Source organism: Eretmochelys imbricata, chromosome 3, assembly GCF_965152235.1.
Source record: "Eretmochelys imbricata isolate rEreImb1 chromosome 3, rEreImb1.hap1, whole genome shotgun sequence".
NCBI lineage: Eukaryota > Metazoa > Chordata > Testudines > Cheloniidae > Eretmochelys > Eretmochelys imbricata.
The window spans coordinates 201,111,646-201,132,226 of record NC_135574.1 but is presented as its reverse complement, the minus strand read 5'-3'; the positions used below and the strand labels follow the sequence as shown (position 1 = coordinate 201,132,226).

The window sequence follows — 20,581 nt, the reverse complement described above, 5'->3', positions numbered from 1 at the left end:
GAGACTGTTCCTCCGTCGTGCTTTGATTAGTCTCAAATCTGCCAGATCAGCACTTTATTCATGAGTTAGGCGTAGGTAACTCAAAGCAGGTAGATGGGATCTCCTTGCTCAGCAGCCCACAGGTAGCTCCCAAATATCCTGTTCACTCATAGGCAAAACCTCAAGTTCAAGAGTAGCAATGCTCAGAAGAACCACCACTAAAGATAACACTGCTGGTAGTGACAGCCCAGACTTAATCTGTCAGTACTTCCGGCAGTGGCAGGATGAGCATGGTTGATGGTGAATGGCCCAGAGGAAGGTTGAATAGCTCCAAAGTGAAGGGAGATGTAGGGATGGGTAGTACCTGGCAGGGCTGAATGAACAAGGGCCGCTGGATAGCTGCATACGTACCCAGACTGGCTGAGTCCATCTCCACTCAAAAGAATTGTGTGTTCCCTCACAGGGTAACAAATGATGACCGAGAAGGCGAAATGGACGAAAATCTTGAGCAAGTCAGCGGCATCATTGGAAATCTCCGTCACATGGCCCTGGATATGGGTAATGAGATTGACACACAGAACCGCCAAATTGACAGGATCATGGAGAAGGTGAGGGCTGATTTGCCTCTTGGACTAACAACTTTTCCATACTAATCCTAACAAGTCACTTTGCCCAGCAGGCAGTGCCAGATGGAATGCCCCCAGCCCTCTCTGCAAGCCTTCGCCTGCAGCATCCTGCCAATTCCCCACCTCCAACCCACAAAGACCCTTATAGATTCATAGATATTAAGGTCAGAAGGGACCATTATGATCATCTAGTCTGACCTCCTGCACAATGCAGGCCACAGAATTTCACCTACCACTCCTGCGATAAACCTCTCACCTATGTCTGAGCTATTGAAGTTCTCAAATCATGGTTTAAAGACTTCAAGGTGCAGAGAATCCTCCAGCAAGTGACCTGTGCCCCATGCTACAGAGGAAGGCGAAAATTCCCCAGGGCCTCTTCCAATCTGCCCTGGAGGAAAATTCCTTCCTGATCCCATTTATGGCGATCAGCTGAACCCTGAGCATATGGGCAAGATTCACCAGCCAGATACCCAGGAAAGAATTCTTTGTAGTAACTCAGATCCCACCCCATCTAACATCCCATCACAGGCCACTGGGCCTATTTACCATGAATATTTAAAGATCAGTTAATTGCCAAAATCATGTTATCCCATCATACCATCTCCTCCATAAACTTATCGAGTTTAATCTTGAAGCCAGATAGGTCTTTTGCCCCCACTGTTTCCCTTGGAAGGCTGTTCCAGAACTTCACTCCTCTGATGGTTAGAAACCTTCGTCTAAGTTACTCTGCCGAGACCATTTTTTTGGCTCTGGGAAGAGGGAGCTGGGCCTGGGAGCTGGCAGATCTCTGCCAGATTTCCCCCCTCCCTCGCCCCCCCCAAAAAATCCTTAGGACCAAGCAGGGCATGGTGCTGAAGGGTCTCCAGTAACTTGTGCTGCTGGCCCTTCTGTGCTGTGGCAGCAGCAGCTGGGACACAGCATAGCTCAATATGGCTCCTGCGGGAGCTTGGGGATTGGGGGAGGAGGGTGCATTGCAATGCAAAAGTCCTCAGAGATCTGCAGATTTGGCTGGGGGGAGGGCGGGGGGGGGCAGTGAAGGCTGAACCCTCTGGCACTTCCAGGGTAGGGGAGATTAAATTCCCCCCCCTTCCAATGGAAGAATTAGAAGGAAACTCCATGAAAGACCTAGAATCCCCATCTTCCTCCATGGGAATAACTCCCATAAAGGAGACTGGGGCCTCATCTTAGCATGGTGATGGCACCCATACATCTCATCCGAACCTGAGATTGTTAATTCTTTGAGGCAGGGACTGTCTTTTCATGGTACACAGTGCCTGGCACACAAGGGCCCCTGCTCCCTGATTGGGGCTTCTGGGTGCTACGACAATACAAATAATAAATATTCCATTTGAAATCACTATTAAAACCCTGCTTGCTAAAAAGTCAGGGCCACCATTCCAACACCAGACCTGTATTGCAGATCTTTGGAGTTTGGGTCTCGTTTTACATTCAAAGAGCTGACAGCAACTTCCATGCTTAACTAAGAATCCATTAGCAGCCCCATATCTGAAGAGCCACACAGTTCCTACCTTTGTATTGGCAGATCTCCCGAAAGGAACTGAAAGGAAAATAAGGGGGCAGAACCGCGGCGGTATAAATTGCTGTGGCTGTGTTGACTTCAATGGAGATTTACACTAGCTGAGGATCTGGCCCAAGGAGTTAATGCTGACCTACGCCAGAATAACTTGCGCTATTGAGCCTCCTCATATGGGGGGCCAATAGGCTACATGTACTTTTCCACTGACTAAATCAGAGAGCCCAATGCAAAACGTACGCGCACTCAGGCATAGGTGCTAGAACTAGGGGTGCTCCCGCACCCCTTGGCTTGAAGTGGTTTCCATTAAATACAGGGTTGACAGTTTGGTTCAATGGCTCTCAGCACCCCCACGATGCAAACTGTTCCTGCACCCTGACACTCGGGGACATGTAGCACTTTGTGACGTTCCTTGTCAGATTGCAAGCCCATGAAGCAATGAATGAAGGGCCTCGTGGTTTGATGACAGTAGCTGCACCTGTGTTAGACATCAGGGTGAGTCAGGGCACATTTTCTTCAGACCAGCAATCTAAACTTTATAAAGAAAAGGAGCTGGGACACACTGAGAAAGGCATGACCATTCTCACGGCACCACCTGTAAAACATCACACTTCTGGAGTGAGGAAACCTGATATGGGGCATTATGAGATTGCTAATATTCAGCTCAATGTTGAATGAAAGTTGCCTATCTGTGATAGGAGAAGGGATCGCAGTATTGCACGGCATGGGTCATATCTGTCTCGGAAATGGGAGGCGTAGCACACAAGTGCTTTTTTAGATGAAGTGCAGAAGCACATGCTAACCGCCAACAGTAGCATGACACAGTCTTACTAGTAGGTGATTTAACACAGATGAAATACTGGTGTGTGGCATTTGTGCCTATGGGACGTAACGATGCACTGAATACTAGCTAGGAATATCCCGTTGCTGGGCTGGATCCAGTTCTTGCTTAGAAAACATCCTGACTGATGTTGAAAACATAGACTAGGCACTTCGTGTAGGTAAAGTCCTGTGGGCCAGATCTTTAGCTGGTATAAATGGATGTAGTTCAGGTGTTATTTCACCTACACAGATTTATACCAGCTGAAGAATGGCCCTCTATGCAAACCTCTTACATAGCTAGGTACACAACACTGTACAGAGTTTAAGAAGCTATGTTGTAGTCTAACACAGATGTTTAAATCTAGCCAGAGGTAGAGCACTGACTTGGCAGGATTCTTGGCTTCTCAGCATTTGTCTGAAAACGCTGACTTGTGTGCTTCTGAATAGTGGATCTGCACACCATGCTCACAGAGCAAGCTTCATATTTTTGAAACGGTAAAATGAGGCAGTGTTCACTGTGCACCAAGCTCTGTGTAAATTCCCCACATCCTTCCTTAAACAGTATTGTCACTAGAGGCCATTTCCCATCCATAGCGTGTTCCTTCATTCTAACCAAACACCTGCAACACAGCAAAATATGCCACCACCCAGCTCACCAGGGTACATGCATCACACAAATATATCATGTTAACACCCTACTCCAGATCAAGAGAAAATAATGAATCCTTACATTGACCAAGTCCTTGGCTCATGAAAACAACCAAGGAACAGTACCGATATCATTCCCTCTAACCCTACTGACATTACTTCAAGCTATGAGATTTAAGGCCAGCAAAGCTGGATCAGGTCAACTCCGAGGGAAAACCCGGGTGCTCCTAGTAGTGGTGATGGTAATTCAGTAGGGAGGACTCTTCCCCATGAGTCAGTAATGGACTAATGGTCTGTCCTAGTGGTATGGGCACTGTGTTGCTGAAGGTGCTGTCATTCAGAGGAGATAGGAAACTGCAGCCTGGATCACTTGGAGTAATTAAAAATCCCCCTGCTGCCACTCTCTGTAAAAACAGAGGTTCACAGCAATGCCAGCTCTGGGTGCTTATATGGCACTGAACTTAAGATGGATCTATGAACAACCTGGAGCTACCTCAGAGGACTGAGCTCTTGACTGACCTATCCAGTTACAGAGAGTGGTAAAGAAAAGCCTTTGTTCTTTCCCTCTCTTAAGTCAGAAATCCAGATATAAAAACTCAGGAACATCCTGGAGATTTGACACATTCTCCAGAGGACTTTGTGTGACAATGAGCCATAAATATGGGGCAGGGTTTTCAAAAGTGCTCTGCTTTGGCCTACCTCTGCTCCCATTGAGGTCAACTGTAAGACTCCCACTGAGTTCAATGGCCACCCATGACCTTTACTATTTTCAAGTAGACTGTCATGCCTTCATCTTCGACGAAATATAACCTTGCCCCAGCATTGTTCCTGTTACTTAATGGAAAACTGTTCATGGTCTTCCAGCACTCTAACAGAGGCACCATTTGTCATGAACAAACGCAGATATCCAGAGATACCTGGGGCCAAATCCGCATCCAGTACAAAAGCTCCAGTGAAATGAAAGGACCTATGCAGATTTACACTTGCGGAGGGGCTGTCCCACAGATAAAACAAAGTAGCACTGCATTCATTACTGTACTAAAAATGACAGGTTTCAGAGTAGCAGCCGTGTTAGTCTGTATTCGCAAAAAGAAAAGGAGTACTTGTGGCACCTTAGAGACTAACCAATGTATTTGAGCATGAGCTTAGTGAGCTGTAGCTCATGAAAGCTCATGCTCAAATAAATTGGTTAGTCTCTAAGGTGCCACAAGTCCTCCTTTTCTTTTTGTACTAAAAATATCTTTCTTCGTAGCCTTTCAAATCAATTATGGGACACAAGGCAGCAAACGCTAAAGAAAAGATGATCAGCCTATCCATTTTGCCACTTTTAAAAAGAACTGGAAAGGCCCATGTCTGGGCAAGTCATTGTGCTGCTCTGTGCCTAAGTTTCCCCACCTGTAAAAAGGGGATAACCGTACTTACCTCTCAAATTCAGTGAAACGTATTTTATATGCCACAGAAAATTGGAGACAGCAGTAGATGCTAACAAACAAAGACAAACCACAGAAATACTAATGCATTTTCCAAAAAGTTAGGTACCGTGTTCTCCATTAAAATCTTCACAATTGCCTGAGTAAGGCATTAATGTTATTGAGTATTCATGGCATTCTCTAACCTATAACATATAAGGAATACAATTGTGTCATTATCAGTTTACAAAGGCTAAAAATTTTAATGGTGACGAGTCTAATATTAATGGCTCAACTTTATCAAGGGTGCAGAAACAAAAACAATACCTAGCTCTGATACAATGCTTTACAGAGGAGGTAAAATAACACTACCTCACTCTTATTCAGTGCCTTTTCATCTAGCTCGCTGGATTAGCTGTATCCTCATTTTGCAGCTCTGAAAACTGAGCACAGAGAAAGGGAGTGACTTGCCCAAGGACAGCCAGCCAGCTAGTGGCAGAGCCAGGCCTAGAACCCATTGCTCTATCCTCTGCCCAGGAGAATCATAACGGGGGGAGGGTGGTTTGTTCAGGCGAGGTAAAAGTTCTCTTCTCCAGAGTGTTTGTACCTGGGAATGAGCTAGAAAAAGGCTCCAGAAAGACCCACTATTTCAGACTGCATCACCAATTTTTCCACCAGGTTTTGTTCTATACAGAAATCTTTATAAACCCAGGTCCCACTTGTCCGGCCACACAAATGACGGACAAAACTCCAATTGACCCCAATGAGCGCAAGACCAGACCTTGAAATGACAGAAACGTGTCCCCGTACTGCTACCAGGATAGTCATCATGAAAAGCAACACTGAGACAATACCGAGCTAATAAAATGAAATGGACAATTGCTCATTTGAAATGAATGCTAACAGAGCAGTAATGCCATTCTCACCCTTCCCAGGGGGTTGCCAGCCTTCCAGGATTGACCTGGAGGCTCCAGGGATTAAAGATTAACCTTGATTTAAAGATTATGTCACGCACCGAAACCTGCAGGAATACACACAGCCCCAGCTGGCAGCCCTGCTTCCCATACCTAAATACATTGGTCTATCAACACTGAAGAACATTTGGGACTAGATCCTCAGCTGGTGTCAGTTGGCGTAGCAACATCCACTTGGATATAGCTGCGCCGGTCAACTTCAGTTGAGATAATGCCCCTTTGTCTCCAAAGCTGACATTGGGCAGCTACTACAACCCACAGATCCAATTAAAAAAAGTGTCTGTGCCAAAAAAAGGGGAGTTGTTTAATTTTCAAAATTACTGGGCTAGATCCATCCCTGGATGACAATGACATTATATGAAGGATGAATTTAACCCACTGTATTCAATAAGATCCAGTCTGATTATTTCCAATGATATTTACATTTCTCAAAAGGAATTGCAATCCTGTTCTTATAATGATATTCCAGTGGGCTCCGAGATGGTGAAACCTGTATTCCTGGAATCTTTCCTTCCACATAGACCCCTCTACAAAGTGTTGCGGGGAGTGTGCTGAGCGTCTCTTTTACAGCCAGTGTCCAAGGAGGCTCCAGAAATCTTTTCTTTTTGCTTCTTTTTGTGGACCTAATCCTGCCTGACAGTCCCATTGATTTCAATGGGATTTTGAGATGCGACCACATGTGAGAAATATAGGATTGGGAGCATTGTAAGTCCTTGTATACATCTGACCCCAGAGCATATGGTGGAACTGATGGGCCAGATCCTTGGTCTCTCTCAATTCCCATTTATGCTGTTATCTGCTGGTGAAAATTAGAGTAGCCTCGAGGCAGCCGTAATTTGCACCTGTGCCAGTGGATCTTGTGGGAAGGGTGGAAGGGTGGAAGGGTGGCCTAATGCGTCCTATTCCCTTCCCACCACAAGTGCAGCAAGTTCTGCTCTGGCCTGAGGATTCAGTCTGATGTATTTTCAAAAGAAACCTGCCTCTTCTCAGTGGCTTATATGAGAGGACAATCTAGCTTTCTGACCCGATGGATTCTCCACTGCTTTGCCAATGCAACAAAAACAAAAGTCTTGTTAGGCAGCCTGGACAAGGTTTAGATCATTGTGCAGCCAGGACAGAGCCCAGATCCATGGCATCCCACATGCTTATATAATAGCAAAGATGAACGAAGCCTGAGGTCAGGGAAACCAGCACATCTGTTACAATTATTGATGGATGAATTTCAAACTGGGTCAGATTCCTAGCATTCACTTTAATGGTGCTACGTCAGTTCACACCCGCCAGGGATGTGGCCAAGCATTTGGAAGCTCAGACAAAAACCTGAAATGTGAGATGCTCACCCGGAGTTTACCTGAACCTCTTGGGCTTGCAAATTCGGGTGGGAATTCCATGCCAACAGGTGATTTCTATTAGTCGCAGAATCACACAGTTTAAGGTCAAAAGGGACCCAATCTACAATCTACTCTGTCTTCCTGCTGGGCCCCAAAAAAACACAACAGCCAATTCCATGGTATTTCTGAGCTTCCCCTTCCTGAGTTGGCCAGGATCAGGAAGCAGAGAGGTAGGTAGCAGAGAGGGCCCCGATAGGTGAAATACTCTACTACATATTTAGCAAAGCAGATGTTCTCTCTCTGCTGTTTAATCAGTTGTTTCTTTTCTTCTTTTCCCCTAGGCTGACTCCAACAAAACCAGGATTGATGAAGCCAACCAACGTGCAACAAAGATGCTGGGCAGTGGTTAAATGCCACGTAGTGCTTTTCCCTCTTAGCACTGTCCCAGGCGGCAGTCTCTTCATGCTTTTCTCATGGTATTTACCTACTAGGTTTGCACACATGCACATATCAGCCCCCATTGTCAATGTTGTCCTGTGTAGTCTGTCAGCTTTCCAAAAATGATACTTGTAATTATTTTTTTCTAGAGACCTTTCTTTCCAAAGGTTGTACATAGTGCTGATTTGATGGCTCTAGCTCACTTTGAAGTTTGGGGGGGGGATTGTTTGGTTGGGATTTTTTGTTTGTTTGTTTGTTTCAATTCTCTCTCTCTTTTGGGTTGCTTTCTTTTCGTTTTCTTTTATGATGTTTGCTGAATGACAACAATGTTGGAATGCTAACTGTGCTGTTAACCCTTAAATATACAGTATTGTTCTTGTAAAACTGTGACATTCCACAGAGCTACTGCCATACTCCTGTCTTTGGGTATCACTTAAACTTACTGTCTTCTGTTCTCCATTGCTGTCATCTGTTGTTATAATTTCATGATAAGACAATGTGGAATTATGTAACTATAACAAGCATTGCACTAAAAAGTGATGTGATTTATGCATTTATGCATGAGAAATAACTAGACCTCTAGACTCCTACTTAAACAAGACTTTTCCCATGGCAGTAGCGCACCAACAAATGACAACAAAAGCATGCTCGGTATTGGGACTGTGTTATACCAGCAAGTATGCAGTCGTGCCACTTTTTTCTTGTTGATATATATACAGTTTTTAACCATGATCGTTTTTTTTTAATTATGGAAAAAAAGATGGCTTGGGCACTCACCATTTCATCATTGCCAGTAAAATTGAACCTTTGGCTGAAAATATGTCAAAGGCAAAAAGAAATAGGTGTAATATATTGGGTTTGTCTGTTGCTTTTGAAGACTTATCTTTTGGAGGAAACGACTACCATAGGAATCGATGCAAAGAGATGTAATTTTTATAAGGCTCTATCTTACTACTCGCTCTCCTCGTGTGGTTTGTTATCAGTACAGTTCTCTGTTGCTTACCTAGGGCTATGCACACCAAATCGCTGAGATGTTTAGTAGCTGACTTAATGAAAAATAATAATAAAAAATAACCTACACGAATGAAATCTTAGATAAACTGTGAGATAAATATCATTGCCGCATGTAATATGAAAATTCTTTCTGTCTCCTGTCAGTTTGTGACGTGATTGACATTTTGTAGCTAGTTTAAAAATTATTAAAAATTATAGACCTCGGAATCTAGGCTTCCATTATCCATTTGTCGGCCTGTGTGTCAGTGATATCTTGTTATTTTCCACCCACGTGCGAAAAGGGAGCCAGGGATGCAGTCCAAGGGCTCTTTGCAAATCAGTGGTATGTAAGGGCTGGAAACAAAAGATTTCCATTTGGGATGCTAATTAAAGTGACAGGGAACTATTCCGAACAAAAGCGGTTCACACCGAGCAAACTGTGATGTGATTATTGTTTTAAATTACCTCGTTTTGGGGAGCTAGCTGAATACTGAGATGAAAATTTCTCCCTGTTCTGGGGTCGAAAATAGAATACATGGGTCAGATCCCCAGCTGGTATAAACCGGTGTAGCTTCACTGAAGTCAATGGAACGTTATTGATTGATACCAGCTGAGGGTCAGGCCTCATGTTATTAATATGGCTGTATTCATAGAACCCTAGTAACTGTGACATTTGTATAGCCTGGTAGGAATGCCTTTAACAAAGGACTAAATATAGGTAAATATTTACTGACAATGAATATGGTTAAAAATAGGTTTGGCATATTTTTTCCAGGTATTTTTCTTACGGGGAGTCCAATTATTGTTAGCTCTCCATGAGTGAACAATTCATTCACATGCCTAAATGGATCTCTGTCAAAACATATAAGAAAGCAAATGCCAGGCTGTGTGTGTTCTTGCAGTTGTTTATTTTTAGTATCTGTTGTTATTCCGTTTGTGCAAATAATTTCCCCCCACTTTCTGTCGATAAAGGGTAAACCTCTGGCAATATTATTATTATTATGGATCAGACTATGCTAACATTAAAGAGCTATGTCAGATGCAGGGAAATATGCAAAACTATGGGTTTAGATTTCCAAGAATGGGTGTCTAAATTTAGAGTCCTAAATCCACATTTACATGATTTATACCCCATGAAGATCTTGCCCCGCATTCTGATGTTATTAGCACCCTCCTAAATAAGTGATCAAATTGTCAAAACATAAAACCATCACTGATAACGTTTGCAGTTGACACAAAAATTGGCGGCGTGGTAAATAATGAAGAGGACAGGTCACTCATGCAGAGCGAACTGGATTGCTTGGTAAGCTGGGTGCAAGCAAACAATATATGTTTTAACATGGGCAAAGGAACAAAGAATTTAAGCCTCACTTACATGCTGAGGAGGGGCTCTATCTTGGAAAGCAGTGACTCTGAAGAGTTCATGATGGATAAAAAGCTGAACGCAAGCTCCCGGTGCAACACTTTGGCCAAAAGGACTTACTGTGATCCTTGGATGCATAAACAAAGGAATCTCAAATAGAAGTAGAGAGGTCATTTTACCTCTGTATTTGGCACTGGTGCGACCACTGCTGGAATAGTGTGTCTAGTTCTGGTGCCCACAATTCAAGAAGGATGATAATAAACTGGAAGAGTTAGGAGACGAGCCACCCGAGTGATTAAAGGATTGGAAAACATGCCTCATAGTGGTAGGCTCAAGGAGCTCAATCTATTTATCTTAACAAAGAGATGGGTAAGGGATGACTTGCTCACAGTCTGTAAGTACCTACATGGGGAACAAATATTTAACAATGGGCACTTCAGCCTAGCAAACAAAAGTATAGCAAGATGCAACGGCTGGGGGTTGAGTTTTCAACCTGTTTTCATTTGTGGATCCCTAAAATTTTTCACATAGAAGTGCAGACCCCTTTGGAAATCTTAGACATAGTCTGTGGACCCCCCAAAGGTGGGCAGACTACAGGTTGAAAACCACTGATCTAAACAAAATCAGACTGGAAATAAGGTGTAAATATTAACAGTGAGAATAATAATAACTTACCAAAATAATGGATTCTCCATTACAGGCAATTTTAAAATCAAGATTGACTGTTTTTTCTAAAAGATCTGCTGTAGTTCAAACAGGAATTATTTTGGAGACATTCACTGGCCTGTGTTATGAAGGAGGCCAGACCAGATGATCACAGTGCTTCCTTCTGGCCTTGGAATCTTGACAAACATGTAAATGCTGAGACGCACGCTCCAGTCACGAATCCCTAAAGGCAAATCTTCACGCAGAGCCTGAGTCCTGCCTCAGCTGAAACTCACCCCTGGTGAGGAGGTCAGTACAAGGCCCTACAAAGGGACATATGGGGGGGAATGTTAGCTGAGTAAACAGCCAGGCAGCGTTTTCTGCACACCATCCTCATGTTGTAGAAATGTTCTCTGTACCGGCACCACGTAGAAAGCTACCCTTTGGGGAAAGGATCTTTTGGTGATCAGCAAGTAGGCCGGGGTTAATGGAATATAGCTTACATTTTACAGCTGACGCACACATTCACTGACAGTTTGTATACAGCCTATAGGGCCAAATCCTGATAATGATGCGGTTCTGACGTGGAGTTGGTATGGAGCCGACCAGAGCTTTGGTGGGTTCCAGAGATGACTGGGGTGTCCAGCCTCCTCATCTGAAATCTTGACCCAAAACTCAGATCTAACCAAACATTCGTTGAGCTCTGTAAAAGCACGGCTGACGAGTTCCTCTAAAATGATGAGTCATTTGTAACCCGCATATTCCAGGTCCCTCTCTGTATTGAACCCTGGAGGATATGAGCTGTGACAGCTCCCAGTTACCGAGACCTGGCTTGTTAGCTCAAGCAGCTTGTGCTTTTAGCCCTGGAGATCATTGATTTGGTCCCCAGTGTGTTGGCCAAGATGGAGGCGGTCACACATCCTGGCCACTTCCTACTCTCCGGTGGAAACAGAAATACCAAATGACCATAACAGAGGCTATTCTTGGGGGATCTCTGACCAGGGGGAAATTGAGGACTATGAAAGGTGCTAGGGCAGGGATTCTCTGACATTTTCATAGCATAGGCCACATGTTATTTTGTGGACACCACCCCTTATATGACAGCCTCCCTTGAAAAGTGCAGATTCTCCTGGATACTTAAAAGGATCAGCCCAAAGCAACAGAGGGAACTGGCTATATGGATATACCTAACGCTTCACCTGCATGTTGAATATATTTTTTTAATGGACAAATTGTCCACTGACTCATAACTGTGAGCAACAGGACTATCCCCAATGAACTTCACACTGACATACATGACGATGGTTACTTTCAACCGCTATAGCAAGACATTATTGTAGTGCTTGATTGCCAGTGCAGTTTCAGCTACATCATTGACCATGATCACTTATGACCTAACCCAGTAAACATTTATACATGCTTAATTACAAACATCATAGATTCCAAGGCCACAAAGGACCATTGCAATCATCTAGTCTGACCTTGTGTATACCACAGGCCATAGAACTTCCCCCCAAAATAATTCCTAGAGCAGATCGTTAGAAAAACAGCCAACTAAGCATGTGAGCTGTTCCACTGACACCCATGGCATGTGAGTAAAGTAAATCATGTTAGAAAGTATTTTCAAGCCTCAGGGCCTATCACTTTCTACAGTATTACCTCCACCACAACTATGTTAAAAGAGCATTAAGGTTGCAAAGTTAAATGCTCAAAAGTCAGGAAATGCCACAAGTAAGGTAGCCCTTGAAAAACTAATATATGATCATGTCCAAAGACTATCATGATGCACACTCGTGAGCAGACCAAATTAAGGTTGCATGGGCAACTTTCATCTTCGCATTTTCTAACTTCTAAGTACTTGACTTTGCAACTTTAACATTCTTCTAACATAGCTTATTTTGGGTGTAATTACCTAATCTTTAAAAAAAAAAAAAGGGGAAAAAAACAAAAATTCCATCATGTGGTACCTCTACACGAGTTATCCGCAGGGTTTAGAGCTTTAGCTTCACAGCACAGACCTCTGTCACTTGAACAGAGTAAATAGTAGCAGCAGTAGGCTATCATCTTCCAGGGGGACCCATCTCTAGAGGGGAGATGGGGGACACATTTTTGGGGGCGGGCTTTGCGGCTATTTGCAGATAGCAGAGGAAAGTAGAGACTTGGAACGCCCGGGTTCGATTCCAGAATCTGTAGGAGAGTGTTCTGTGATGAGTAAAACAGCACATTTTCATCCTTTGAAAGGGCTGAACTGTCTTTGCTGAAACTTGCAACTAAATATATACATTCAGTCTGAGGCAGACACCCAGCATTGGTACTTTTCGCCCAAACGGTTAAAGTTTGGCAAAATTGTAAGCAACTAAAATTGAAGTCTTATAAGTGTCAGGCACCCGTATCTGCAGGTACCTCTCCCACCTATAATACAATTATTTTTCATCTAAGACCCGATCCAAAATCCCCTGGAGTCAATGGAAAGGTTCCTATTAACTTGAGTGTGTTTTGGATTAAGCCCTGATAGCACAAAATTGTAGTTTGCCTTTGACTAAGATTTCTGGGTGTAGATAACAGCAACATGCAAACGTGAACAAAACATTTCTTTTAAAAACAAACCTACCTACTTGGATTTGCTGCATTGACACGAAGAAGATCCTGTTTCTGGCCATATTTCATGAAGTATTTTTGATGCTTGGTAGAAAACCATGAAAGGCTAGATGATCCTTCAGACAGCATATTCAGTCTATATAGACTATAAAAGCATGTGCAGAAAAGTTAATTTGTATGACATTAGCAATTGTGCATGTAATTCAGCCTTAAACCCTTATTTTAAATCACATTTGAAGGCTCTACTGTATATTCCTGTGTCCTAGATCAAATTTGAATATCAGGAAATAAACCAGAAACATAATATTTAATGAATTGCTGCTCTTCTCAGACTGTACTTACAGCCTGCCCACAGAAGTCAAGCCGCATTTGCTGACCCTTGCCAAGCTTGGAGGTGAAAATATCCCTGTCTCTAAAATAAAATGTAATTAGACGAAAATAAAATCGCAGTAGTTGAGGCTGGTGGTTAGTCAGAGGGCTGGAAAGAAAAAAGGAGGATGGGATAGAACAAGACGTAGAGGATACGAAAATTAACAGAAAATTAACATACTCTCAGCTTGAACTGAAAAGCACAATGACTTCAGTATGTCTGAGGTCACAGAAAGAGCTGATCCCAGAGCCTCATGACAGGGTTCTTCTGTGAGGTGACCTGATTCGAAGAGATCTCAGGTGAAAGGTCACTAAAGGCTGGAATCTGCAAACCCTTACTTACATGTAGGATTAGATGTGTGAGTAAGGGTTTAGCAGATCAAGCCCTAAGATACTGTGGAGTTGGAGACCTGTATGCCATATATGGTAAAATATTACTAAACCAATACAAAGAGGCTGTTATGTTTAGATACATCTCGTATTGTCATGGTTGGAAAAAATTCCCACTAAATCAGCCAAACTGTGGTCATGACCAGAAAAGGGTCTCTACAGAAATATCACATCTTGGTGATCCTTTTTAAAATGTTTGTCATTGATTATATGTGAGAAATTGGGCAGCAGTACACTCTACAGGCTGAAGAGCTGGAAATTGGGGAAGCCATAGAGAAGCCAATTATAATAGTCAAGGAGATGAAGGCATAATCTACTAATGCTGCACAATGGTGTACTGCCACAAATGACAACCACAATACACAAGACTAGTTAGACTGTAAGCTCTAACTACATTTCTACAGCACCTAACAGAATGGGGACCCAAGCTCAGTGGAAGCCTCTAAGCGCTGTTAACAAAACAAATTAAGAAGTCTGGTTTCCTTTAAGGAAAACAGTCATTTGCTTCATTGCCTTATATCTCTTCCTGCTTTTGTTCTCTACACTACCATTGGTTTACGTTCATTCTAGTGGCCTAAACAAGAGAGCACATTATTAATCACTTGCCACTTAAGGGCCCAACCCTGCAAAGTGCTGAGCTCGTCCTGGGAGACAATGAGTGTTCTTGACCACCACTGAAATTTTGAGAAGTCCTTTTGGATTTTGCACGATCACATTCTAAATGTACTCAGCTAATGCTCAGTGCAAATACTCTCAATTAAGACAAACCACCAAGCCTCGCAGGACGGGAGGGGATTAATGAATACCATTTCTGACTGATTTCTCTAGGTTTAGAAATATAGAAAGACTTCTGAATACATGTTAAGGGAAAGCCACAGATAAGGGCTACTGGGCTAGAGATGTTATGGTTTACCTGCCTTCATGACAGGTACTTTGAGCAGAACATTTATTCTGCATTATGCTCAGGGCTTTTTCTACTCTGTTCTTTTGAGTTAACATGACAAATTAGCCAATTTCAATAAATAAAAGTCAGAACTGAGCTGCTCAATTCCCTTCTCACTTATATGAGAATGAATTTGGTCCCAACGCTCTGAAGTCAATGACGTTACACTGATATAAAGCCGTCAGTAAGAGGAGACACAGGCCCACAGGGTATGTCTACACAGCATTTGGAAATGAGCCTCCCGGCCCAGATCGACAGACTTGGGCCAGCAGGGTTCATGCTAGCACTTTAAAAATAGCCGCATCCACAGCCCTGTGAAGTTGCAGCTTGGGTGGGAGCTGGGGCTCTGAAGCAGTGGGAGAGGTGTGCCACTCTAAAAGGCACACTAATGCCACTCTAAAAGACACACTATCTCCTTCATGTGGAACCTCCATTGATATTAATAGCCTCATTAATACTCCCTTGGCTAAAAACGAATCTCATATACCATATGGGGGTGGGAATCACTATATAGTCAGCTGATTATGTCAAAGTACTTGCACATCATAACATGGACCTTGTAAGTTGGAAGCATTAAAAATTGCAGGGATACATATGAGCCACTTAAATACAGATAAAAGAATCACATGGTATGATGTACACAGATTCTGTTTGACTCAGAGTGTCGGCAAATCTTACAAATATGGGAAAGGTTAATACCGGAAGCGAAGAGAAAAGTCAAAGGAAGAGAAAGATTTCTGTCTAAACAAACTCCCACTGTTCCCTTGTAAAGAAAGAGGTGAGCAAACTTTGGTCTGATTTGTAAGGTAATTTGTCTCATTATATATTATGTCTCAGCCAAAGCAAGCCAGTGAGGTGCCTATGAACCATCCATGTCTGAAACATTTTAGGACCAATATTATATTGGCAATTCCAAACCCATAAGTTTTGGGGTGAGGTATGATCTCAGTTTTGGCTTCTCTCTTGTGGAATGAGCTGCAGCCCTGCACAAGGTCTTGCCTGACACTTCTTTGCAGTGTGTTAAAAGAGGAGACCTCTTTCAAAGGCTCTCTGATTAACCATCCAAATCTGTTCTATTTCTGCTAAGGACTACATGGAAGGGAAGCTGCTTCTGCTGCTTCAGAGAAATAATAAAACCAAATTTTAGTGACAATTGATCATTTTTTTGCATTCTGCTTGCATATCATACAGGTAATGTCTTTTGGTTTGCTTAGATGTCTCAATAACGTGTATTGTGTGCAGAGCTGGTCAAAAAATTCCATTGAAACTGTTTTTCAGTGGGAAAATTGGGGGTTTGAGTAAATAAAATTCTTCATCAGCAATGTCTGCTTTCCATGGAAAAGTTTTTATCGAAAAAACAAAGACCCAAAACATTTTGATTTAGAAATGTCACCACACCACCTCATGAAGTCGCAGTTTGATTGCCTCATGCCCCTATTCTCTTTTATCGGGCTGAGCTCCCCGCTGGATTTTATTGTCTATGAAGGACCATGCCATGGGACTCATAGGGGGCACCACCCACGTCACAAAGAGGGAAGACTGTGGTGCATCATGGGAGATGAATGACTAGGAAGTCTGGCGGCGTATCATGGAGAATGGGGGCCTGAGGCACCCAAACTACAACCCCCAGGAAGCACCATGGTGGCATTGCCGAATCAAACAACTTTGGGGTTTGGTCCAACTATTACAGGTTTTAAGGGAACTGTTTTGATTTTCAACAAGAACATTTAGCTTTTCCATTTTTTGCTGCAGTCAAAATTTTCCTTAGAAAACTTCAATAAAAACTTTTTTTTTCCATTTTCTTCAAAATTTTCTGTTGGGAAAAAACCCCCATTTCCCAACCAGCTCGAGCTGTGTCAAGTAACCGCGTAATAGCTGTGAAGATGCATACTGCACTGTATAACAGGATTGTATTTTTGCAAAAAACAGTGCCTTTGGTGGAGGGCATATTTTACTTTGCAGCTCTAAAAGCAGCAAGAATATGCAGCTGAGGCAAACGACAGCTGTTTAAATCATTCCTCGGTGAAATGATTCTCCCATAGGGAGAAGTCTCAGTGGTGTATTTTTACATGTTGAAATGCCTTGGCTGTTCTTCTGACCAGCTGAGTGTGTGATAGACTGAGACGATGAAGCTAAACTTCCACCACTCCTTTAAGTAAAGAAGGAAGATATAAGGCTAAATTTGACACCGGGGCTGCATGGGTGTTACTGAAAGGTGTATTTAATCCATGTGCTCTCTTTTACTGCTAAATTGCAACCAGGGCACTAGACACATTGCAGATATATGCAGTACAGTATGGTCTATGGCAACATTAAAAAAACCTCTCAGAACTAATCAGTATTAAAACAGATCTTTGCCTACAGGGACGTATGGCTCTGCTGTGACTTTAAGCTACAGGCCTGTGCTGGAATTTGTGCGAGATCCCTGAGGCACTAGACCTGATTCTAATTTTACCTCCACCAGCTTTACATTGAAATCGTTCTTGATTTACACCAGTGGACAAGGAATCAGAATCAGGCCCAGCGTGCGAGACGCACGGCTCTGCTCTCTACCGACGTGAATCCAGAACAACGCCAGTAACTTCAGCAAGGTCACGCCACATTGATACTGGCATAACAGTGTGTGGACTGTGGCTCACTGTGCCCCCAGGTCTGGGGAGCATATGGGGCATGCCAGCCTCGGCCCCCACCCACTTCCCATCCCTTTTGGCCCGGATAGCAGCATTAGCAGCCAGATTTTCAGTTACTCCATTTCAGCACTTGGGGTAGGGACAGTGGCAAGGATACATATATAACTTGTGCTCCCTGCATTCTGGGGCCCTGCCGAGCCCTGTATGGCTCTCAGTGTAAAATGGAGCAGCGTCGGAGCAGATAAGACATAAAAGCCACAGACTGAAGTCCTGTGGTTTCTGTGAGAGCAAAGCTATCTTCTTCATGAGCGTTAGACAGAGATACAGCCGGCAGTAGTTGGCTCTGGCTGACTTTCTGTCAGATCCTGTGAGGAGCAGAGGTTCAGATGTTCACTGCCATTCAAGTAGGCCTCCAAAAAGTCGGCAAAAAGTCGGCTCTGACCTCAGACACCAGGGGGAAGCATTTCTAGACCGCAGAGGATAGAGGTGGATCTCCCCACCTCCCCACCTCCCCCTCCATACCTGATTCTGATTCCTCGTCCACTGGTGTAAATCAGAGGTGGATCTCCCCTCCTCACAGGTACCATGCGCCTGAACCAGCACCCATTAAAGCCAACGACAGCTGTATCACTGATTGCAATAAGTGTAACATTAGAGCCTGTATCAAGGGCCCTGTCTCTGAATTCAGGGACACATCCCATACTGGGGCTTCGCCCACCCCCAAAAAGGCACTCCTGGTTTGTCCTGACACGTGTAAATTCTATGGCATAATGTAACATGACCGCCTAACAATCCCAGACAGTATGATCATTCACCGCGAACAGCCTCTGTGGGAAGCAGGCAGTCGAGAAACTGAGCACAGTGACACACCAGCCCGACCATCCCCTCAACAGTCAGACTCCACCCTGGCCAGAAGACACCGCTTTCCTCAGGGACGAGAGGAGATTCGCTCTCTCTGCGCGTGTTGCCCTGACCTCTTTTTAATCACAGGCTGAAAATGCATTGAGTTCTGCATGCTGCCTGGGTGAGGTGGGCCACACTCCAGCAAGACCTGATCTGAAAATACCAACGTAAGGTTTTGTTAATGCAGCTCTTCAAAGAAGTGCTAGATTCGAAGGGATTAGCAGCCAACATCACAGCGCGGCACAGAATGAATAATGTAAAGCCATTTTTGTTGTGCTGTATCTGTTCTGTAACTGCAGACCTGGCTGGGAATAAAACAGGAGCTGATACAGTATCATCAGCGTGAGCTTCGTCTGGGGAGACCAGAAAACATTGGAAATGTCAGCACCTCTCTGTATTTATTTTAGAAAGCACTTTGTTACTCTATGGGCCAGATCCTCCTCTCATTTACATCAGTGTAAACCAGCAGCAACTCCACTCAAGTCATTGGAGTTACAGGAGTGTGAAACTGATAGGAGAGAAAAAAGCAGCCCTGTATTTTCCTATTGATCACAGCAGTGAAATTGATCAGCGTGGATAATGGACTCTAACAAGGAAGAGATGAGAGGTTCGTTCCACATTTGGTCATTAAAGATCCCACTGCACTTGAGTCAAGAGTAGGGTTGCTACCGCAGTGCCTTGGATAAATTCCAAGGTGGCTTATTACCCTCTGACTGTATTTCCCTGTGGTTGCAGTGAGAAGAAATGGTTCCCTTTTTCTTCTAAAATCTGTTCAGTCATGTTGCTCATTCTGAATGGCCACTCTGTTTCACCCCAATGGTTGCTGCATTTTTCTGTATATGATCCCTCTATTTTCAGTTTGAGAACCGTCTGATGGAAAGACATGCTATAAACATAAGCTAAAATGACTAGGGGGATAGGATATCCTGGGGAGGAAGACTACCTGAGAAGAAGATGAGCCTTGTATGGAAGACAGTGTGGTTTAGTGGATAGAACACTTGACTGGAGACCTGGGTTACATTCCTCGCTCTGCCATTGGCCTCTTGGGTAAGTTGCGGCCCATTTCAGTGCCTCAGTTTCCCTATGTGTAAAATGTGGATGATGAAACTGACCACCATTGTAAAGTGCTTTGAGATCTCTGGGTGAAAAGTGCTCTCTAAGAGCTAGGTATCAGTATTATTGTAGTCAGGTCATTTGCCTGGAATGCAGAAGACATGGGTTCAAGTTCTAGTTCTCCTACAGAACTTCTCTATGACTTGGGCAGGTCCCTGAATCTGTCTGTGGCTCAGTACCCCCTCTGTAGAACAGGAGTAATAATGCTTCTGTGCCCCTCGCTCTTTGTACGTCTCAACAAGAATGGACAAAGACTTGTATCTCTTACTGTGTGTCTGCCAGACACCAATAGGACCCTGCTCTTGTTTGGGGGCTCTAAGTTGGGTAATGGAAACAATAAAATAATTGTAAAAAAAAATCTCACTTCGTTCTGATCAATTGAATTTTATAAATACCTTTGAAGTTCATAAAGATTTCAAGCATCTTAAATACAAAGGACCAACTTCACCTTTGATGGAACGGCACTGAAGTCATTGGAATTGCATCAGACATGCATTTGACCCCCAAATATTTGTTGTAAATCTTTATTCTAACTCCAAGTAGCCATGAGTCGGATAAGCAGCGAACAGAAAATTGCCCTCGAGTTTTATAAGTGCTATTTTGTAACAAAATATTTAATATTCCTAATCTTTGTTCAAATAAACTGCATTGAAAATACATGGGGCCAAATTCTCTGCTGGTGTAAACTGCTGTCTGTGGCTCCACACCAGAATGGCTGTTTGCCTCCCTTGCCTTCCGCTATGCCTGCCGCAGCTTCTTTTGATTTTTACACGGCACTGCTGCGTGTCCCTATCACAGCCTCTCTCCTCCATGCCCTGAGCAAGTTCCTGCAGCTGGAGCAGAGCTGTGTCTGCAGAGCCTCCTCTCCCCACA

General features: G+C 43.5%; 1 protein-coding gene across 2 annotated transcripts in view; it reads left to right on the top strand.

Annotated features, from left to right (window-relative positions):
• Positions 1–7,733, top strand: part of SNAP25 (synaptosome associated protein 25) — a 35,804-nt gene extending 28,071 nt beyond the window's left edge. For both annotated transcript variants that reach the window (XM_077812048.1, XM_077812049.1), the window contains exons 6-7: positions 443–587; positions 7,665–7,733. In XM_077812048.1, the coding sequence (XP_077668174.1) occupies positions 443–587; positions 7,665–7,733 (214 nt within the window). The remainder of the gene's footprint in view (positions 1–442; positions 588–7,664) is intronic.
• Positions 7,734–20,581: the final 12,848 nt, after the last annotated feature.